This window comes from Pteropus alecto, unplaced genomic scaffold (genome assembly GCF_000325575.1).
Source record: "Pteropus alecto unplaced genomic scaffold, ASM32557v1 scaffold338, whole genome shotgun sequence".
Taxonomy (NCBI): Eukaryota; Metazoa; Chordata; class Mammalia; order Chiroptera; family Pteropodidae; genus Pteropus; species Pteropus alecto.
Window position 1 is genome coordinate 3,564,199 of NW_006441995.1, and position 19,301 is coordinate 3,583,499.

A 19,301-nucleotide genomic window follows, 5' to 3' on the forward strand; every position below is an offset into this window, starting at 1 on the left:
ATGCAGATGTCAGGGATTGAATGGGACTGAGTACAGGGAAATAGGTCTGGCTACTTGTAGGCTGAGTTGGTACTGCCTATCTGGGGTGACTTGAGGAGAATCAATATTTCATTTTTCTTAACTGCTTCCCAAGCCACCTGACCTGCTACCTGAAATATCAAAATTAGAATTCAGTTTTTTTGATGTTTAGTTAAAAGTTGCCTTGCAAAACACAAGCACAGAAGAGAGCTCTTACTATCAGCTCTTAAGCCTTAAAGCAATTTATCAAATACTGATGATATTTAGGGCTGCAGGTTACAATAGGCAGGGAAGAGTATGTTTAGAGCTTGAGGCAAAGTTTAGTGTGATGCTGAAACTGAAACCTAAAGGCAGAGATCACCGAGAAAGGAGGCTAAGTAGATGTGGGTGGGGTCTGCCCACTTCAGTTTTCTCAATAGTTTTTTCAATAGTTTGACACATTTAAAGAGATGCATTATAAGTTGGATGTCAAAAATTCTTAATTTGAAGTCCTCATGTTTATCTTGTATCTTGAACTTAAAAAAAAAAGACGGCTATTTTGATCAGGCTGAATAAATACGAGTCATTTTTTTCCTGGTAGTATTGTTCTTATAAGTGGGTCAGTCAAATGTTTAGGATATGTTAAGAATTTAATGCTTCTACGGCATATAACCCCCATCTTTTCTTATTCTTTCATTTGGTTTTTATTATCTGTAAGTGAAAATTACATTTTATTTGTCTAATTCATTAATTAATTAACCATAAGCTTAGTTAATTTCATCTCCTGAGGATTAGAGGAGAATCTTTGAAGATTTGAATGAACAATCCCTCTTATGAGCTATGGTGTCTCATCAACCAACCATGGTGTTGGTCAGACAATGATTAAAATATCAAGGCTTTATCAGTGAATTTCTACACAAGATTTTTCTTCCCTCAGTATATCCTATAGCTTGCTGCCTGACCTCTATTCACATTGACGAAGAGTTGTTTAATGCTGTAGCACTGAGCCCCTCAACCTGAGTGTCCCTCTAACGTGGCACGGGGATGAATATTTTGTAAATGTCCACAGCTATTCTGACTGGGCAAAGGTCAATAATGTTAATCAAAAATGTCATACTGATAAATAGTGGAACAATTAATTTTTCTCTTCAAATTCAGAACAGAAAATGACTTTAAAACAAAAGGAGTTTAAAATTACCACCTTGTATTTTATGATATTTTAATCATTTAATGTTTTCACTGTCTTCCTGAAATTCTTTTCACTTTGCACAGTGAAGCAATTACAACTTTTTTTTACATGAGTACTTATTACCCCCCCCCATTTTTACCATCTAGTAATCACATATTCTTTATTAAGCTTTCATCACCACCACTTTTCTGACCCCTGAGTCCTTCTGTGATTTTTGTTAAGATCTGTTTTGCCATTAACACTCTATTACATTATGTTATGCCTAAGTTTGCATTTATTTTGAATTTAACTTGCTTGAGATTGGTTATGCTTCCTGAATTTTAAGAGTCCTATATCCCTTAATTACAGAAAGTTTAGAAGCATCACCCCTCTCAATATGACTCTTCCCTCATTCTCTCTTCTTCTCATTCTGAAACTCTAATTATGCTATTATACCTTATTCTGCCTGCTATTCTTTTCCTTTCATATTTTCCATTTCTTGCTTTCTCAGTTATAAATTCTGGGTAATTTACTGTTATACCTTCAATTTACGAATCCCCTTATACGTTGTGTCTAATCTACTGTTTAACCCATCTCATCCATTACGATTTTTTTAAAAATTAATATTAGTTTCAGGTATACAGCACAACGGTTAGACATTTATATAATTTATGAAATGATCCCCCACCCCCAAATACTCTAGTACCCACGTGACACTATATATTGCCTGCAATGATAACTTTTATTTAAGATTTTTAAATTGCCTATGGGATAGTGAATAATAGAGAAATATATCAATGGATGCAAATAAAAAGCACTATGGAATATTCAAGTTATTTTTTCAAAATTAATGGCAAGAGACATGATTCTTATTGAATAAAGCAAACAAAAACTAAGCTTATACTCTAGTTCCATGTTATAGGTAAATAAAGGGAGAAGGAATAGGAAGAGAGAAAAAGGAGGCCAGAATACAAATTCATCTAGAGAGTGGGCAAAAACAGGTAAGCACACCTGCTGGAGAATTCCATTTCATTGAGATTTGTTTCTGTCTGCATGTGCTTCATCTTAACCATAATTAAAATTGTGCACCAATATTATTATTGTGACTCAGGGAAATAAATATATATACCCATTGAACACAAAATATATATTACATATAAGAATATTGCATATAAGAATCTGGTTTATTGACTATATTGAATATACATATATACATACTATAAATGCCATATATATAGCATGTATGCATATATATATGTAGGTGTGTATGGTTATATATTTTTAGCTTCCTATCATATCTCAAACACCCTTTCATTCCCTTATTATGTGTATCTCATTGTCTGTCAGTCTCTATCTCCATTTATAGAGAGATGGAAGGTGAGACCATTCCAGAAAGGAAGTATGGCCCATCACTCTTCATTTGGTTATGGGATTTCAACTCTTAAAATGCCTGATGGTTGATAAAAGATTCACATCATTCTTTAACTGACCTGATCTCTAAGCCCTCAGAGGCTTTGCTCTGAATGCATGATGAGTATAGCTCATCAAGTGAGAAATTATTCTCTGGGTTACAGCAGCAGTGACCAGAATAATTTCATCCCAAGGGCAAGATGAAACCAAGTCAAGGGCCAGAGATTTCCTCCAACCATTTTTGCTCAGCATTAATGTTGATGCTATTTTCAGTGACAGAAGACAGCAAATTCATCACTCAAACATTGCTCCAGTGGGAAAGATAACTGAAAGGAACATAAGGGTTAGGCGGCGTAGAAAGTTCATCAGCATAGATTTGTCTATTTTAGTAATTCTGTCAGGTGAAATATTTTTAAGACCCTCTTACTGAAAGTCTTTCTCGAAGACATTTATCCCATCTAGCCTCTCAGGAAGAAGATCATAAGGGCTACTTGGTCATTTAAAGTGTGGAAGGACTCAGGGCAGCCACATTAAACATTAGTACTTGCCATATGAGATGTAAGAACAGAGAGACTGATACTCCACTGATCCCAGGGTTGGCTTGATATTGTCTTTTAAAATAAATTTCTGGTTTCCTTTATATAAAAGTTACATGACTAAGAATTTTGGTTTATTTGGGAGGAATTGGTCAGCTGGATTCTGGTTACCATTCAGTTCCTAACCAGGTTCTCAAGTGACACATGATAGAATCATCGTAAGAACCCTGTGTCATTTCACACAGGAGTCTGAAGACAAGTTATTCCAAAGGTGCTTAAGCTGTAATAATAATTAATATTGGCAATTAAAGATAATACTTAAGAAACCAAGATTTATTTATAAACTAAGGTTTATATTATTAGTTTATATATAAGCAGGAAACATCACTAATTATATATCAAGATATAAAGTTGCAACCTTTCCTTAAATAAAAGTGCTTCTCATCTGGTTTTAAGTTTTATCCCTAGTAGATTCGTATCTGGCCCACATTCCCTTACTCCCTTGTCAAGGCCTTAATTGCACTTTCATCTTAGGCCCTTGGCTTTCAGCTAAAAATCATTAAAAGAAGACTTCTAGTGAATTTGTTATAATTATTGTTCTCTAAAATTATTATTGCTTATAAAAAATGCTATAAGTAAACTGTCTTTTAGAATTTAGTTCCATAACAAATTTTGTTTTCCTTAGAGTAATAGCATGCATCTCTCTTTTTAGGTCACTATTGTGTAGTTTATGATGTTCCTAGATGTCAGGAAATTCAGAAACAAATCTGATGAACCATCAAAGAGGTTAAGCGTATTTATTTTTCCTTCTTTTTTGGTCAAAATTTCCTATTTTTGTTTTGTTTACTTGAATGTGTCTTTTCTAGGTATTCTTCATATCATTTTAGAAATAAAGCAGGGTCTAAACAGAGTTAATAAAAAGAATTAAAATGACAGAATAAGAGAAGAAAATGTTACATATTATGGGATCAGTTTTAAAAAATGAGGGCTGAAGAAAGCATACCTGAGTTCTTTAGTTCCTCACTGCTAAATTGATAGAGGAGGTCATACACGCCCCCGAGGGAGCCAGAGGTGAAATAGTGAGTCCCAAAGTCATCAAATATCCGGCTATACAGAGCATAGTTGTACTCTAGAGGCAGATGGTTAAGTGATTTCAAAAAGACATCAGAAAGCTGCAGATCTTTACTTTTCATTGTGAAGTTTAAGACTTTTATCGCTTTATGGATCCTAATAAAACTAGAATCCTAAATGCAAGAGGAAAAAGGAATTAAAAAAAGGTTGATTAAAGGTAGTGAAAGCTTAAGGTATCAAGCGCTTAAATGTCATCTATTTATCATTAGCTTCATTCCAACCTACTATTGCAACAATTTTAACTCTCTATTGCATGTTCTCACATACAAAATTATAATTTTTATTTTATTTTCTAATACCTTTTCCTGAGTTGTTCAAAGTGCTAAATAGATAAGATTATCTCAATAATGTAAACTGTGTGACTAAGGTATATATTCTCTATCAAAAAGAGATCAATTTTCAGAAAAGTAAATCTTTTTCTCTCGACTGCCAATTATGGCTACATTTCTACTGAGTTTTTATTTAGAAAGCCTTGCTATTGCGAATAATTGAAAATGGATTGTGCAAATTTTTAATTGAAAATTGTGTAACTTAGATTTAGGTCATAGCTTTGTCACTAACTGGGAAAAAAAATCATCTAAATTCTCTAGGCCTCGATTTGTGAAATGTCACCTGTGTACAGATGAGGGCTGTGTAATGGGTGACATTTCGCACCTCTTTTAACATAGTATCAAACAAAATGCTATGATTTAAAATTACTTAGAGGGTAAAATTAACCAAAATTATTTATATTCTCTCTCCTCCACCCATAAGCAAGAATATTTGTTGGAAGATTTTTAAAAATTGTTTCTTGCTATGCTAGGTTATTTTAGGATTAGATGCTTTTATGCCTAAATCTCATTTCATGAAATTGTCCTACATAGCCACTGAGTTTTATAAGTATATCCATGTAACTGTTCTTTAAAAAAATTTTATATGCTTTATCCGATCTCTCAATTTTAGCAAACTGCAATGTTTAAGTAATAGAAACAGAGGAGCATATTTTAGCAAAAGAACTTTTTTATAGCTGTAAATCATTAACTAGCTATCACCCTGTATGCTATAATTATGGCACAAAATTACTGCTAAAACAAAAGGAAAACAATAATCACAAGGGTTGAAAAGAGTCATCATTCACCCTCTCTCCCTCTTTCTTTGTCTTTCTTATTTCCTCTCTCTTTCTCTCCCTCCTTTCTATTTACCTTTTGTCTTCAATACATTTATTGCTCAACTATCTCAGGTGCTGTAAACACAGCAGTGAACAAGGCAGACAAAGTTCATGCCTTTGTGGAGTTTACATTTTAAGTGTCCATTAACTCTATTTTTAAGTTCAATACTTGAATTTTGTCGTAGAACCATGGCTTTTGTTGGAGGAGCATTGTGCTTTTAATAAGAAATATAATTACTCCCTGAGTATCTGAAATGCCTGTATAGACATGGAGGTTGAAATGGGTGGTTTGAAATTTCCAGATTGCTTTTAAAACTAAGTTGTGAAAAATACAAATAAAATTTTGGCAATTCAGCTTAGCACAAGTACCTCCATGATGTTCCACTTGTCAGTGCACGATGGCTGAAATTGGCTATTTCACACTAAAAAATTACATGACAGTAGGTTATTAACCATGTATGACTTATTTTAACATTCCATGAGAACTTGCTTTAATTAACCACCTTTTTGTGGGTTCAATTTTGTAAACAAAATCAGAAAAGCACTGAATCTTACTGAGAAGACTGATGTTTTGACTTTGAAACAGACTGTGTGCCCAATGAATATATTTAGTTAGATTGTGATTGACAAAATTAACAAATAAAGCATTAAGCTTCGTTGATGGGCTTGGATTGATTTTCAAATCTGTGGTACCTTGTTTTCAATATTTGAAGACTAAGAAAGTTTACAGTAGCACTTTCTCTTTGGACTGAGATTTTTCTTATTATGTTCAGATTTAATAAAAAAACAACAGTCATGGTATTGGGTCGAACCATATGAAGTTAACAATTTTGTAAGTCAAAATGATTGACCACTAGTCTATTGTCCAGAGGGGAGCGGGGAGGTGGGAGGGGGAAGTAGATGGGGTAAAGGGTGTCAAATATGTGGTGACAGAAAAAAATCTGACTATGGGAGGTGAACACACAATGTAAATATATGTATATGCCTTACTTTTAAAGTGTACAGCGGAAACTTATTGGATTTCATTAACCAATGTCGCCAGAAAAAAAAAATTAATTAAAAAAAATGGTTGAATGTCAGAAGTTTTACATGTTTCAGTCTAATACTGTGAATAGCCTTAAATGCTTTCACTTTAGGACAAACTATTAGAGGATCAAAAAAAGCTGTTTACCTACAGATAAGGGTTCTACAAGTGTTTTCCAGTATGTCTGAAACATTTATAAACCAATTTATAAATCAAGCAGATCTTAGTGTCGAGAATGATATATACATTCATACATACTTATGTATGTACATACATACATACATACATACGTACATACGTACCTTGAACAACACAGGTTTTAACTGCACAGCTCCACTTATACGCAGACCAAACATGATATCAGAGGGAGCCGGGGGACTTAAAAAAAATGAAGCCAGAATCATGTGCCCAACTCTGGAAATTAAGGAAAAGACCTGGGGATGGACGTGGTGGTGATTGATGATGTAGTTTTACTTCCTAGTATTTCTGATACTAACTTGTCTTAAGAATATAATTTGGTAAATTTGAGGGACACTAAATGAACCATAACAATTCAAACTGAATAAGCAATCTTTGTTTAAAAGGAATCTATTTTATTCTCATGTTTTCATATGTTCATATCATCAGAGCTGTACTCTTTTCACAGTTTGTTGAAATTATGAATAATTGAATGAATAAGCAAATAGCTTAAAGTGTAACGTAGTAGATAAGAATAGTAGACAAAAGTCAGAAAAACTGATTTCAGTCCTCAACTCTAGCATTTACTCACTGTAACATCACAGGAGCCACTTAGCTTCTCGGACTTTAGTGTCATGCCTGACACATTAGGTATTTGACAAATGTGTGTTGAATTGAAAATAAATATATGGACTATTTATGTGCAAAACAGTATAAAAACTATCTACTCTGATTACTTCTTAAGTTTCTTTTGAAAATAAATGAAATACTTAGGAAATTTATCTATATAGTGCTATACGGTCTCATATTTATATGTGTATGAATAAATTAATATATAAAAATGTGAGGGGCATTATGGTAAAAGCAGGAGCCCTAAAATGGTGCCCTCCAGGTGTTGGTCTCATTGTTTCCAGCATTGGTATCTCTACTCTTTTCACTTCTCCTCTGAAAATCTATGATTCAAGACTCAGTCCTCCCATTCATCTCTTTGCAAGGAACAAATACTACTTAGAGTGACAGTTGTAGTGAGGAACAGATACTATTTTAAAATAAACCTGTAAATGTTTAAAAATATCTGATGGAAAATTTAACCCCTAAAGCGTTTAAGAGTTGGAAGGCATATCCAGGAGATTTAACTTGCAAATATAAGGAGAAAAAGGAATAGATGAAGAAAGATTAATGGATAAAGATGTATCTTTACATATTAAAAGAGTTTCATAATTCCCTGGCAAGATTAATGGAAACAATCCAACACTTAAACATAACCTAAATTCTAAGCATAAAAAAATTATAAATTTCCAGACAAAACAAAACAAAAAAAATCAGCTTTATATGAAACAATGGAAATTAGGAAACAGTGGAATATAACATCTACTGACCATCAAGAGAAGAAGACTAATATCCAAGATTCCATATCAGCCAAGATATTCTTTACCCTTATTGCTCAGGGAAAATGTAGGCATTTTTAGATACACTATAAGAATTTAGGAAATATATTTTGCATGCATCCTACCTGAGGTAAATACTAAAAATATGACAATTAAATGAGACAAGAAAGGGAAGATGAGAGGAGAGAAAATGGTGATGAGTAAATAGAAAATATACATATGTGCGCACACACATATACATGCAAATACATATGTAAAATACAAAAAAAATTTTTAACTTGGAATTTAGAAGTGTTATGTGAGGAATCTTTAAATAGAGAAGACAAGAGTCAGAATAAAATACAGATGAACATATCTAACATAAAAGCAAATATAAAACAATCTTTATGGAACACAAAGGCTTTGAACTATCTCAACAAAATTGAGGTTTTGGAGGCCTGTGATGATAGTGGTGGGGGAGTAGAGAGCATGTGTTTTCTCAAGGAGATAGTGAAAATGGGATGTGGAGAATAGATAAGTAAAAAAATCTCTTTTGAGGGAGGCTATAGATATTATGTAATGTGATACAGAAAAACATAGATATAATTATGCTCTATGACTAGAGAAAGGTAACTAGAAGGAGAATTTGAAATTTTAGTAGAACTTCTAAAATGACCAAAAGGATGAGAAGGGTAGATAGAAATATGATAAAGATAGCAAAAGTGAAAAAATAGGAAACAGCAACCAAGTGAAATGAGTAAGAAAAATTAAAGATAGGAGAAAAATGGTCAAGTATTTCAGTGAGTATACTAAACATAAGTTGACTAAATTTTCCTAGCAAAGACCTGAGACTGTTAGATTACATTTAAAAAGCAATGTTCTGTTACATGTGGTTCATAAGAAATATGTACACCTAAAACAATAAGATAAAGAAATCAAAACAACCATAAACACAGTTAAATGCATGCAGAACGGAAGCATCATTAGACATATTATGTCTATAAATTTTGAAGTGGGATAAAACAACAACAACAAAAACCCTAAAGGTATTTAAATAGGAATTAGAAATCCTGACCTGAGATCAAAACTCTCCCCTTCTTGTTGCATGACTGCTGGAACTGGTATTAATTTTCAGAAAAGCGTAAAAAGATCAGGAACCATTTTTATTACCTTTTTGTGGGAGGCTTCAATGGCTTGTTTGAAGGCAGAATTATGGTTAAAGGAGTGACTGCTCGATGAGGAATAAAAAATTAACCCATGACGATGGTTCTGTTGGCCCATATCTAAACTGTGTTCATCTTTATTCTCTTTAAAAGGAATCAAATCCTTAAAAAAATCTGTTTCCAGTTCATCTTCTTTAGTTTCTACCTGGAAAAAAATCCATATGAAATAAAACAGAATTTACGAAATACTGGAGTTACTCGTGAAGATCTAATGCAATGATCATTCATTTATAAATTCAGTAAATGCTTATTGAGGACCCATTTTGCTAGCGAACAAGGAATAATGTAAATTCCTGCACTCAGAGAGTCAACAATTTAGTTAGAGAGAAAGATAATCACAGACACTTAATTCAATCTGTGATGTTTTGTGCTTCCAATGGAATTGCCACAAATAACTGTAAAACCCAGAGAGACAATACCAAGAAAGTCTAGCTCAAGGAAATGACTCCTAAGCTGAGACTTAATGGGGTAATAAACAGCAAGGACTATTTTCAGTCTGCCTGTGAATTTGATGCAGTTTGCAATCTAATTTAAGATATAGTTCAGAAAATTAAGGCCTAGAAAAGGAGAAGAAAGTCCTATCTGACCCTACTCTGAAACCATCTTCATCCCTTCAGCTTATTCAGTATTGGGCATCAGCACTCTACTGGCCATGTCTGCAAGGCAGAAGCAAATAGTCAATTGATTCTGCCTTGTGGGTGGTTATTAGTCTTCACTGACTTGGTCTAGGAAGAAGAGAAAATGCCATTGAGACGTGACTTGAGTTGAGTGGAGCCAGATTTAAGTACAAGGTAAATCCTTGTTATGGTTATGCTAGTAAGAAGAGAACAATGGACAAATTTTTTAAAAGTTGCAAAGCAATTGATTGAAGAGTACTTCTTTATGTTAAAGATGCTTATCCGGTTTGCAATGGAAAAATCTTTTTGTTTTAAAATATTCAGTATTAAAATATACCGCGAGGCAAACCACATGTCACAATTAAATAGCTTGCACAATTAGTCAAGCAAAGACAAAATAATCCAGCCGCAAAAGAATCTTTCTCAACAGTAAAATACAGTCAAAAGTTTAGTGTTACTTTTAGATATTGCAGTGCATGCTAGTTAGCTTTTAAAATATCTACGAATAAGTTAACAATGAAGCGATACAATCATATTTAAATATAGTTGCTGAAATTTCTTTACTACTTTTCTAAAAAACTCAAACTACAAATATTTTGCTTTATGAATTAGCTCTCACACAAGAAAAGATGTGTCAGCTTACAGAAAAATATATTAACATGTAAGGAAGGGGGTTTGGGTATCCTGAGCAGAAAAGCTCAGAGAAAAATCTGACCATGTACATTAGAGGGCAGGTTTACAGGTGAGCAGTGCTTAAAAATTAGATTGAACTGGGAAACTGGGGCCAAGCCTTGTAGGCCCTGCTAAAAGATTTGGATTGAATTCTAAAAGCAAGCTTTTCTATATAATAAGTTCTTTAAAAATATTAATTAAATGAATGAAAAATTGGGGATGTTACCATCACATTTGTGTTTTGCAAAGATCACGTGAACTATTGCTGCACAACTCAGAGAAATTTCTTTATCTTCAATGAGCTTAAATCTTCTATGAGTAAAGTGGGTATAAATAATTTTCTACTTTCTGGGAAGGTCGTTCTAGGAATTGAGAAAACAGTATGTGCAAGTACTTTGAAAACTCTAAAGTATCTTATAAGTGTGAAATGTTATCCAAGCCCAAATATGCCCTAATTTCAAGAAAGGTTAAGCTTTCTTGCTTGTAAAATTGCATGAAATAGATGCTTGCTGATAATACAGGCAGTATGTTTTTATGTTTGGAAATTATTAAATTCTGAAAATAAATTTATGGGTTGGTGGCTTAGGACCTAGAAAGCATCCTCCAACAGAACAATATTATATGTAAATATCTGGGTTTTTGCTCTGTCTACAAAGCCTATTCAATACATCTTAAGAGTAGTAACATCGTTGACAGAATTTTTGTTCCTTTGGAATGTCTCTTCTGAGTTCCTATTTAACATAGCAGCAAAACTTTTCCCACCCTCTTTGGTGGTGGTGGAACCTCTGGCATTAGCATCTTCTGGATCTGTGGGGAAATAGTGGGTAATGCCTTTATCTGGTCAGAGGTCACTTGTTACTCTTGTCACTTCTATCTCCTGGCAGGGATGGGGTTTCTTAGGGTATGTCTCCCAAAATGAATTTGAATTTGGCAGTTGGAGCCTAAGGACATTTTCTACACCCATTAATATATATATAGGTGGTGTTAAATTGAGTTTATATCAAATTGGAAAATGCTTGTATTTGTATATTTATAAAAGTTTTTTTTTAAATGAAGTATCGAATGACTTTTGTTGAACTCATACTATTCATCATGTGGTCTCAGAAATCATTAGACCTTATGAAATTCTCTCTAGCATGTCAAATTTTATGTATAGATATTACCATTAAAATTATGTCTTTTCTGTTTTTCTTATCATAAATTAAAAGAAATAGATTGTTTACTTTAGTTCAATGAGTATGGAGCAATTATCATATGTAAGGAACTGGGCTAGATTCTGGGAGTATGTAGTGTGCTGCTCATTACCACTGAGGAAAACAAACAGAAAACCAAATCAACTAATAGGAATGAAGGTAGGCAGAACTATCCCTATTATACTTAGGTTCATCCTGACTTTTTAGAAGCCAGGCACTGCCTTATGTCTAAATTTAGTGGTTACCTGAGAAAACTAGCAATGGTAGGAGAAACTTCTGAATAAATCAAACCATTTTTTTTTTTTTTTAATGTATGTGGGGATATGTTACAGCTTTATGTTCATTGAAGAAAGCATGGACTCTGGAGTTTGGGAAACCTGGGCTCAAGTCTCTTGCTACTTACTAGCTGTTTGACTTTGGGCAAATTAATTACCTTAGTTTTTTCATCTCTAAATTGATGATAATGACATTGATTTCATTGGGTTTTGGGAAGATTAAATACCAACACATAATAGGTAATTAAAAATGTTCATTACCACACAATACAATATATATATATGACTTACTGTTGAAGTATACACTTGAAACTTATTGGATTTTGTCCCCCAACATCACCATGATAAACAAAAATAAATAAATAAATAAATAAATAGATAGGTAAATAAACGAACAAATAAATAAATAAATGAAAGCTAAATGGCATACTAAAGAAAAAAGTCATTATCTTCTTATTCTGTCCCTTCATTCATCACTAATTTTTCATTGGAAATTTAGCTTATAATCACCATTGACATTGGAATGCTGCCATGATAGGCTGTCATACCTCAAAGTTGACATTTTCCAGATTGGCTGAAACACGGTATGGATTACTTTCTCTAACGCTTTTGGCAGTTTTACATATTCCTCCAGTGAAAGAGCTATCAAGGACTTCTCCTTTGGGCTCTCCTGCCAATATATGAAACCTAGAAATAAAGTAATATTCAAGAATTCAATAGATATAGAGCAATCTTTAAAATTTACCTTACTTATATGAAATTCCTCTCTTAGACATTTTTGATTCATGACAAATGACTTGAAGGAAAGCCTGTTTTCTTCTAGCCTATGAGGAAGTATCCAGAAAGGGCTAGAAGCCAAAACTCAGCCCCTCTGTCTCTGTTAGTTCTTTTTATTACACTCATTTAGTCATTCTGGGCTTTCAACATGAAATTCAGGTTTAGAATTATTTTGCAGCTTACAAAAAACAGCACAAACTTTGGGAAGTAGATTATGAAATAAATTATTATATAATAACTAATGCCATTCTAGGTCCACTTCCTTCAATATGATACAGCAAAGGAATTGTTATAGAGAGCTAATGATGAATAGCAATATTTTAATAAAATCGTAATATTATTATTTTTATTAACAGCTAATAATAAATCATTTAAAATTTATTTAATAGATGCTTACATACTATTTACTATAAGTCAAGCACTGTTTGTTCTATATTTAATATTAACATTATATTTATTGACTATTATGATAACCACGTGATATAGAAATAATTATTAGACCCATTTTAGAAATGAGGAAATTGAAACATATACAGATTAATTAGCTTAGCACAAAGTAAGTATTTAAGAAATTGTTTTGTGGTAGATGAAAAACTCTTTCAAGATGATAATAGTTTTCCAAATTCTTATAGATATTAACATGTATCCTGAGGAAAAAAAGTTTTGCGTCAATAGGTTTGATAATGAGGAGATAATAGAAAATATAGATAATGGTCTTTGCCCGCAGTTCCTGGCACAGAGCTACTAAGACTTTTGTAATCTCCTGAGTAATAAAAACACTAAGAGCATTTTTTGTTTTAATATTTGGTCTTTGATTCTGGTTTCTGGCACAGGGCTCCTAAATCTCTTGGAATTTTCTGGGTAATAGCTGTGTCTTTTTTTCTTTTTTAAAAATTATTGATTTTTTAATTACAGTTGACATACAATCTTATATTAGCTTCAGGTGTACCATATAGAGATTATACATTTATATGCCTTACAAAGTGATCACCCCAATAAGTCTAGTACCCATATGTGCAGTGTCCTTTTCTCTAACGAATTGACTGTTGGTGGGCTCCTGGGCGGGGATTGGTCACCAGAAATAGCCTTGATTTTGAGCTTGGAATTTTCAACCCCACTCTCCATTCTACGGAGAGGGGAGAGGGGCCAGAAATAGAATTAATGATGGATCATGCCTACATGATGAAGCCTCGAAAAAATCCCCAAAGTACAGCTCTCAGGTTGGTGAACACGTGGAGGTACTGACTGTTCAGGAAGAGCATGGAAGAACATGGAAGCTCGGAGCCCCTTCCCACATACCCTGCCCTACTCATCTCTCTCAACTGGATATTCATCTGCATCCTTTATCACACCCTTTTATAATAAGCTGGTAAATAGTACATTGTTTTACTGGGTTCTGTGAGACCCTTTAGCAAATAACTCAAACTTGAGGATGGGCGTTGGTGGGAGCCTCCAAATGTATCAGAAGCACGAGTGAAGTGGCATCTGAAGTGGATGGGGCAGTCTTGTGGGACTGAATCTTTAACCTATGGCATCTGACACTATATCTAAGTAGATGGTACCAGAATTGAGTTAAATTGTAGCACATTTCGCTGGTGTTGCAGAGAAATGTTCAGTGCGGGGGAAAATCCCCACACATTTGGTGTCAGAAGTGCTGTGAGTGTGGTAATAGTGCAAGAGTAACAGGTACACAGAAGAACTGGCACGTGAGCTAGATGTCAATAAAGCTGTTAAAAAGGGAGGGCCATTCCTGTGGGTTCTATAAGATGCATCTCATACTCAAATAGCTGCGAACACAATTGGGGGTCTGTTTTCATCCATATTTGAGTTCGTATCAGTGGGTTTTTGAGGGAGGAAGTATGAGGAGCTGGTCTGGGAAGAACTTTCCAAACTATGTAAGTTAGCTTGACAAACACAGGTTTAAAACTCATTCATTTTTGTTCTCTGAGTTAAGAGAAATGAATGAGGAAAAAAGAACTGTTGACCTTACAGTGCCTTATGCTATGTACTTACGAGTTTATCACAAACAACAAAGGGCTTAAGAAAAATGGTTCCCAGGTCCTGAGGACGTCGTGAAGGCAGCAGTTGCTTGCAGAGAGCCAGAAGATAAGATTTTCACCAGGTTGCTCTCTGGGCATGCTGGAGGAACCTTTTAGGACTTAGGTCAACTACACAGAAATTTTCAGCCTTATTTTCTTTCTTTCTCTTTGTAGTATTTAAATTGACTTTAAATAGTTTGGTGTTTCAAATACATCATGGATTTTAATATAATAGGTTTCTGAAGGGCTTTTATCTAATTTGGTTTAATGTGTCATCTTTTGTAATTTTCTAATTTAATTAACATTAATATATACATATATAAATATACATGTGTGTGCATGTACATATGTGCATGTGTGTATGCATTTGTACCTTGGCTGAGCCTGAGAAAATATAAACAGCATGCTAAATTGCCTGATTCTTGCTTCATGTTTAAGACCTGGTGACTGATGTTGGCAACGTAGGAATGTTGTTTTGCCTTATTAAATCCTTTCTTGGAGAGTAAAAGAGGTACAGCCACCTAGGAAGCTACCTTTCATGGGTAAAATGTATCAGAGAGGGGGCAGAGATTCAAAGGCCAGCAGATTAGCAAGAGATTCCCATAAGCAGCTCTCAAAGCTCTCTGTCCTCGGAGAGGCAAAGGGAGGACTGGCTGTGCCGAGCCAGCAGGTTTTGCTCATTTCTGAGAATCCTTGGGACAACAGCTCCACTTGGCAGAGGGCCACACGATCCTTCTGCCAAAGTACACACAGCATGTGGTCCTCCTCATCTGTAACTCTAGATCCTAGACCAACAGAGCAAGAGGTGAGTTATAATGTCACCCCTCATCAATCAGAACATTAGAAAACATGATAATCAGTGGAAGTTTTGCCTGAAGTTTTCTTCCAGAGGAAGGAGGAGAAGGAAGCACATTGATAAGAATATGCTGTCAAAACATTGTCATTGAAATCAACTCTAATTAGGAATTTTTAGGACAGAACCTCAAATCAGTGTGTAGCCATCCAACATACATGCAGCCAGAGATGTTTAATAACTTGGTTATGATGTAGTGAGTCAGTGCAGAACTAGGTCTAGAGCCTGGCTCTCCTTACTTCCAGAATAATGGCTGTTCCATTTTACTATGTCCTTGAATTTGGTTCAATGCTTCTGGTTTCCATTCTAATCAAATGAGGTTGTATTTGCAACCGATGCTGTTTGTTTTTGGTGCCTCAAGGCTTCATATTATGCAAGTTTGGCAGTATAAGTGAAGACTTAAAAATAGTTGAATATGAAGCAATAAAAGCCTATAGCAAACTATTTGCCTTCTGGCCAAAAATCGAAGAGAACAGAACAATACAGGAGATTATCTTTACTGATTTTTCTTATGCTTCAAACTAAAGCTTAGTTCTGTTTCTATTGACTTCCTTTACATTTTCTAAAGTTTTCTAAGTCATTGGTTCAGTATAATGAATTTAGAATCCCTTGACAAACCTCCAGTCCCCTCATGATTTGAAATAGGAACATTAGAATTTCTGAGCAACTATTCAAAGATTGGGAGGAGGGTTGTGTGGGCTCCTGAGGTTCCTTTCAATATATTCCCCTTTTTAAGGTTGTTATTGTCTAGAATAAGCATGAAACGGTAAAAATAACCTCAGTTTTGAAGTCTGTTTTTGAATCCTGGTTTAACCATTTACTGATTGGTAGACTTGGACAGGATATGGCATTTTCTCAGGCTGTTTCTTGGTTTGTAAGTTGAACAGGAACCAGATGGTAATGCAAGTCTGATCTTCTGCCTTTAAACTGTACTGACCTTCCATGCATCATATAGTCTAGGTAGGAGGAAGTTTTGAATACCCTAGTCATGATCATTTCACTTCTAACTCTTTTAACTTTTTCACTTCATTGCTTTTTCTGTTTGTGAAACTCTCTTCTGGCTTTGTCTCCCATTGTTGACCCATGGCTTGACTCTTAGACTGAAAGACTGGTTTTGCTTTTCCAGTGTTTTGACTTTCAACACACACATTCAGGCATGCTTTTCTGATACCTTCCTCATCTATTTGTTCCTGGAATTTCTGAGTGGTTACTCTCCCACCCCAAGCCCCCAGGAATCCATCCTGGGACCTTCCAGCTTGGCTGGCCTCCTACCAGTTTTCCCTGATTCACTCCAGATCTATCAGAAGGTTAGATGAGAATTAAAACAGTTACGAGGGGCCTATAACATTGTTTTGTACAAAGCAAATGTGAAACTGCTAAATTATTTTATTCCCTAGGAGTGAGGATCTTGGCCACATGCTTGCTGAGAATCGTAGCCAAGTGCCAGAGACAGGGCTGGTGGGAGTAATAAGAAGTTAATGAGGAAGGTGGACAATGATGTGTCTTATTGCTTCATTGCTGCATGTTCTGAGATGCCTTTATTCCCCCAAATGATAAAAAGATGTTACATACCCATTGCCCATCATATGTACATTAGGGATGGGATTATATTTCTGTGGGCATATTGCTTTTGTACGCCCACAATTCCTTTCATCTGAATTGTCTCCACAGTCATTTTCTCCATTGCATTCTAACTTGCTGGCAATGCAGCGGCCTAGTCAAGAAAAGCAAACGACAACATTGACAACAAATAATCATTTAAGACTGTATATATTAATTTTAATCATTAGTGCTTAAATTTCAAGGAAAAGTTAAGAGCAAGTTTTCATTGTTTTTTTTTAAACTGACTCATTCAAGATCATGCTTTTTAAAAATTAAAAAAAATTTTCAGTTACATGCAACATTCAATATTATATTAGTTTCAGGTGTAGAGCATAGTGGTTAGACATTTACATAACTTATGAAGTGATCTGTCTGATAAGTCTAGTACCTACCTAAGTTTTCATTATTTTTGATAAAGATTTAAGAACATATGGAAATTGAATGATAAATTGATATTTTCTCTTATTTTTTTAGAATTAAAAGCATCACCATAGATTATTTAGGGTGATTGCTTTAAATAAGAGAATTAATTCTATAATCCCATTCCCATTATAGTGAACTTTCTGCAGAAACATGTTCTGTAAGATAAAATGATAAAAATGGGTTCAGAATTTTGTTTTGATCCAAGATACCACACTCAAGGTCACTGTTTTTACTCAAAAAACTATAATTTTACACACTCACTCACTCACACACACACATACATCAACTAGTACATATAGTAACATGGCTGAATCTCAAAAATTTTGTGTTGGGCGAAAGATGTGAGACACAAGAGTCATGTCATGATTTCTTTGTGTAATGTTCAAGAACAAATAGAGGGATTAACTGGAAAGGGGAGAAAAGGAACTTCTTTGGGTTTATGGAAATTTTCTATATCTCGATTGGGAGTTGTCTACATGGATGTATACATTTGTCAAAATAAAATTTTGCACTTATCTGTGCATTTTACTGTATATATAATTATTTTACTATACGTAATTACTACATATTTTATTATATATTCACTATATATAATTGTTTAACTACATATAATTTACTATACCTAATTATTTTTTGGACAAATTAAATGCCTACATGCTGCAGTATTAGTAGCAGGTTAAGTGACCAAATATAGAAAATAGTACAAACTTGGTGTACTCAGATGATTCCCTTCTCTTTTAAACTTGTAGAATTTCATAAAGATCCTTAGAATCAGTAAGTGTATATTACAGAAATTGAAATGCCTCATGCACAATGACAGCCCTTCTCCTGTCCCTCACCCTCTTGCCTGCAATCAGGGGTGCTGGTGTCCCACCATTCTGTACAGGTCTTACTGAGAGTGATTAAATGTTTTACTCAAGGTTATCTGGTTAACTATTTTAGGTGGTGATCAGCATTTCACTATAGCTGTACAAGATTATTTTGACTAATTGAAATGCTTGGGGGAAATTGGATATTCTGTTGAAGAATTTTTTTATTAATAGTTTCCCAGAAAGCACTTAGTTTCCACGGTTTTGGTTAACAATCTTCAGTAAGAAGGTAGAGTGTAATGAAAGTAATTAAGTCCTCCTTTGATTATTCAAACTCTTGCATTATATCTAGACCATTATTATAAAGAATTATAGTTATGAGCCCTGGAATTGTACAAGACTGAAAATACAGAGGGAATTGAATTTCTGTTAATCTCAGGACATAACCTGAAAGATGCTCTGTTTTTAAAAGAGCATGCCTCTAGTTTTTTGTTTATTTCTTTTTTTTCAGGCAAGAATGAAATGGATCATTTAGTTTGAAATAGACATGTTTTTACTAAAAAAAACAAAACAAAACTCGAATATTACATTTTTAAATACGTTTTGAACCTGTCACAAATTTCAGCAAAAGCTAATTTTTGATATAATTACACTAATTATTTTATTTTATTTTATCAAATAAAGGTAGGGATACACATGCAGGATACAGTTCTCATTAGCTCAGCTTTGTGAGCAGGGTATCAGATTGGCTAGGATACGAGACAGTCTATCCATTTGGTACATCTAGGCATAATGGAGAAGAACTATTAGCAAGGGTAGGGATGAAAGCAAGGGGACATATCTTAAGTAATATTTAGGAAA

The 19,301-nt window shown here is 34.1% G+C and overlaps 1 protein-coding gene across 1 annotated transcript in view; it reads right to left on the reverse strand.

The window, feature by feature from the left end:
* C6 (complement C6) overlaps positions 1 to 19,301 on the reverse strand; it is a 48,143-nt gene that overhangs the window by 24,254 nt on the left and 4,588 nt on the right. Inside the window, 4 exon segments of the mRNA XM_006919512.1 lie at positions 4,115 to 4,355; positions 9,128 to 9,325; positions 12,486 to 12,624; positions 17,179 to 17,320. Coding sequence (XP_006919574.1) covers positions 4,115 to 4,355; positions 9,128 to 9,325; positions 12,486 to 12,624; positions 17,179 to 17,320 — 720 coding nt within the window.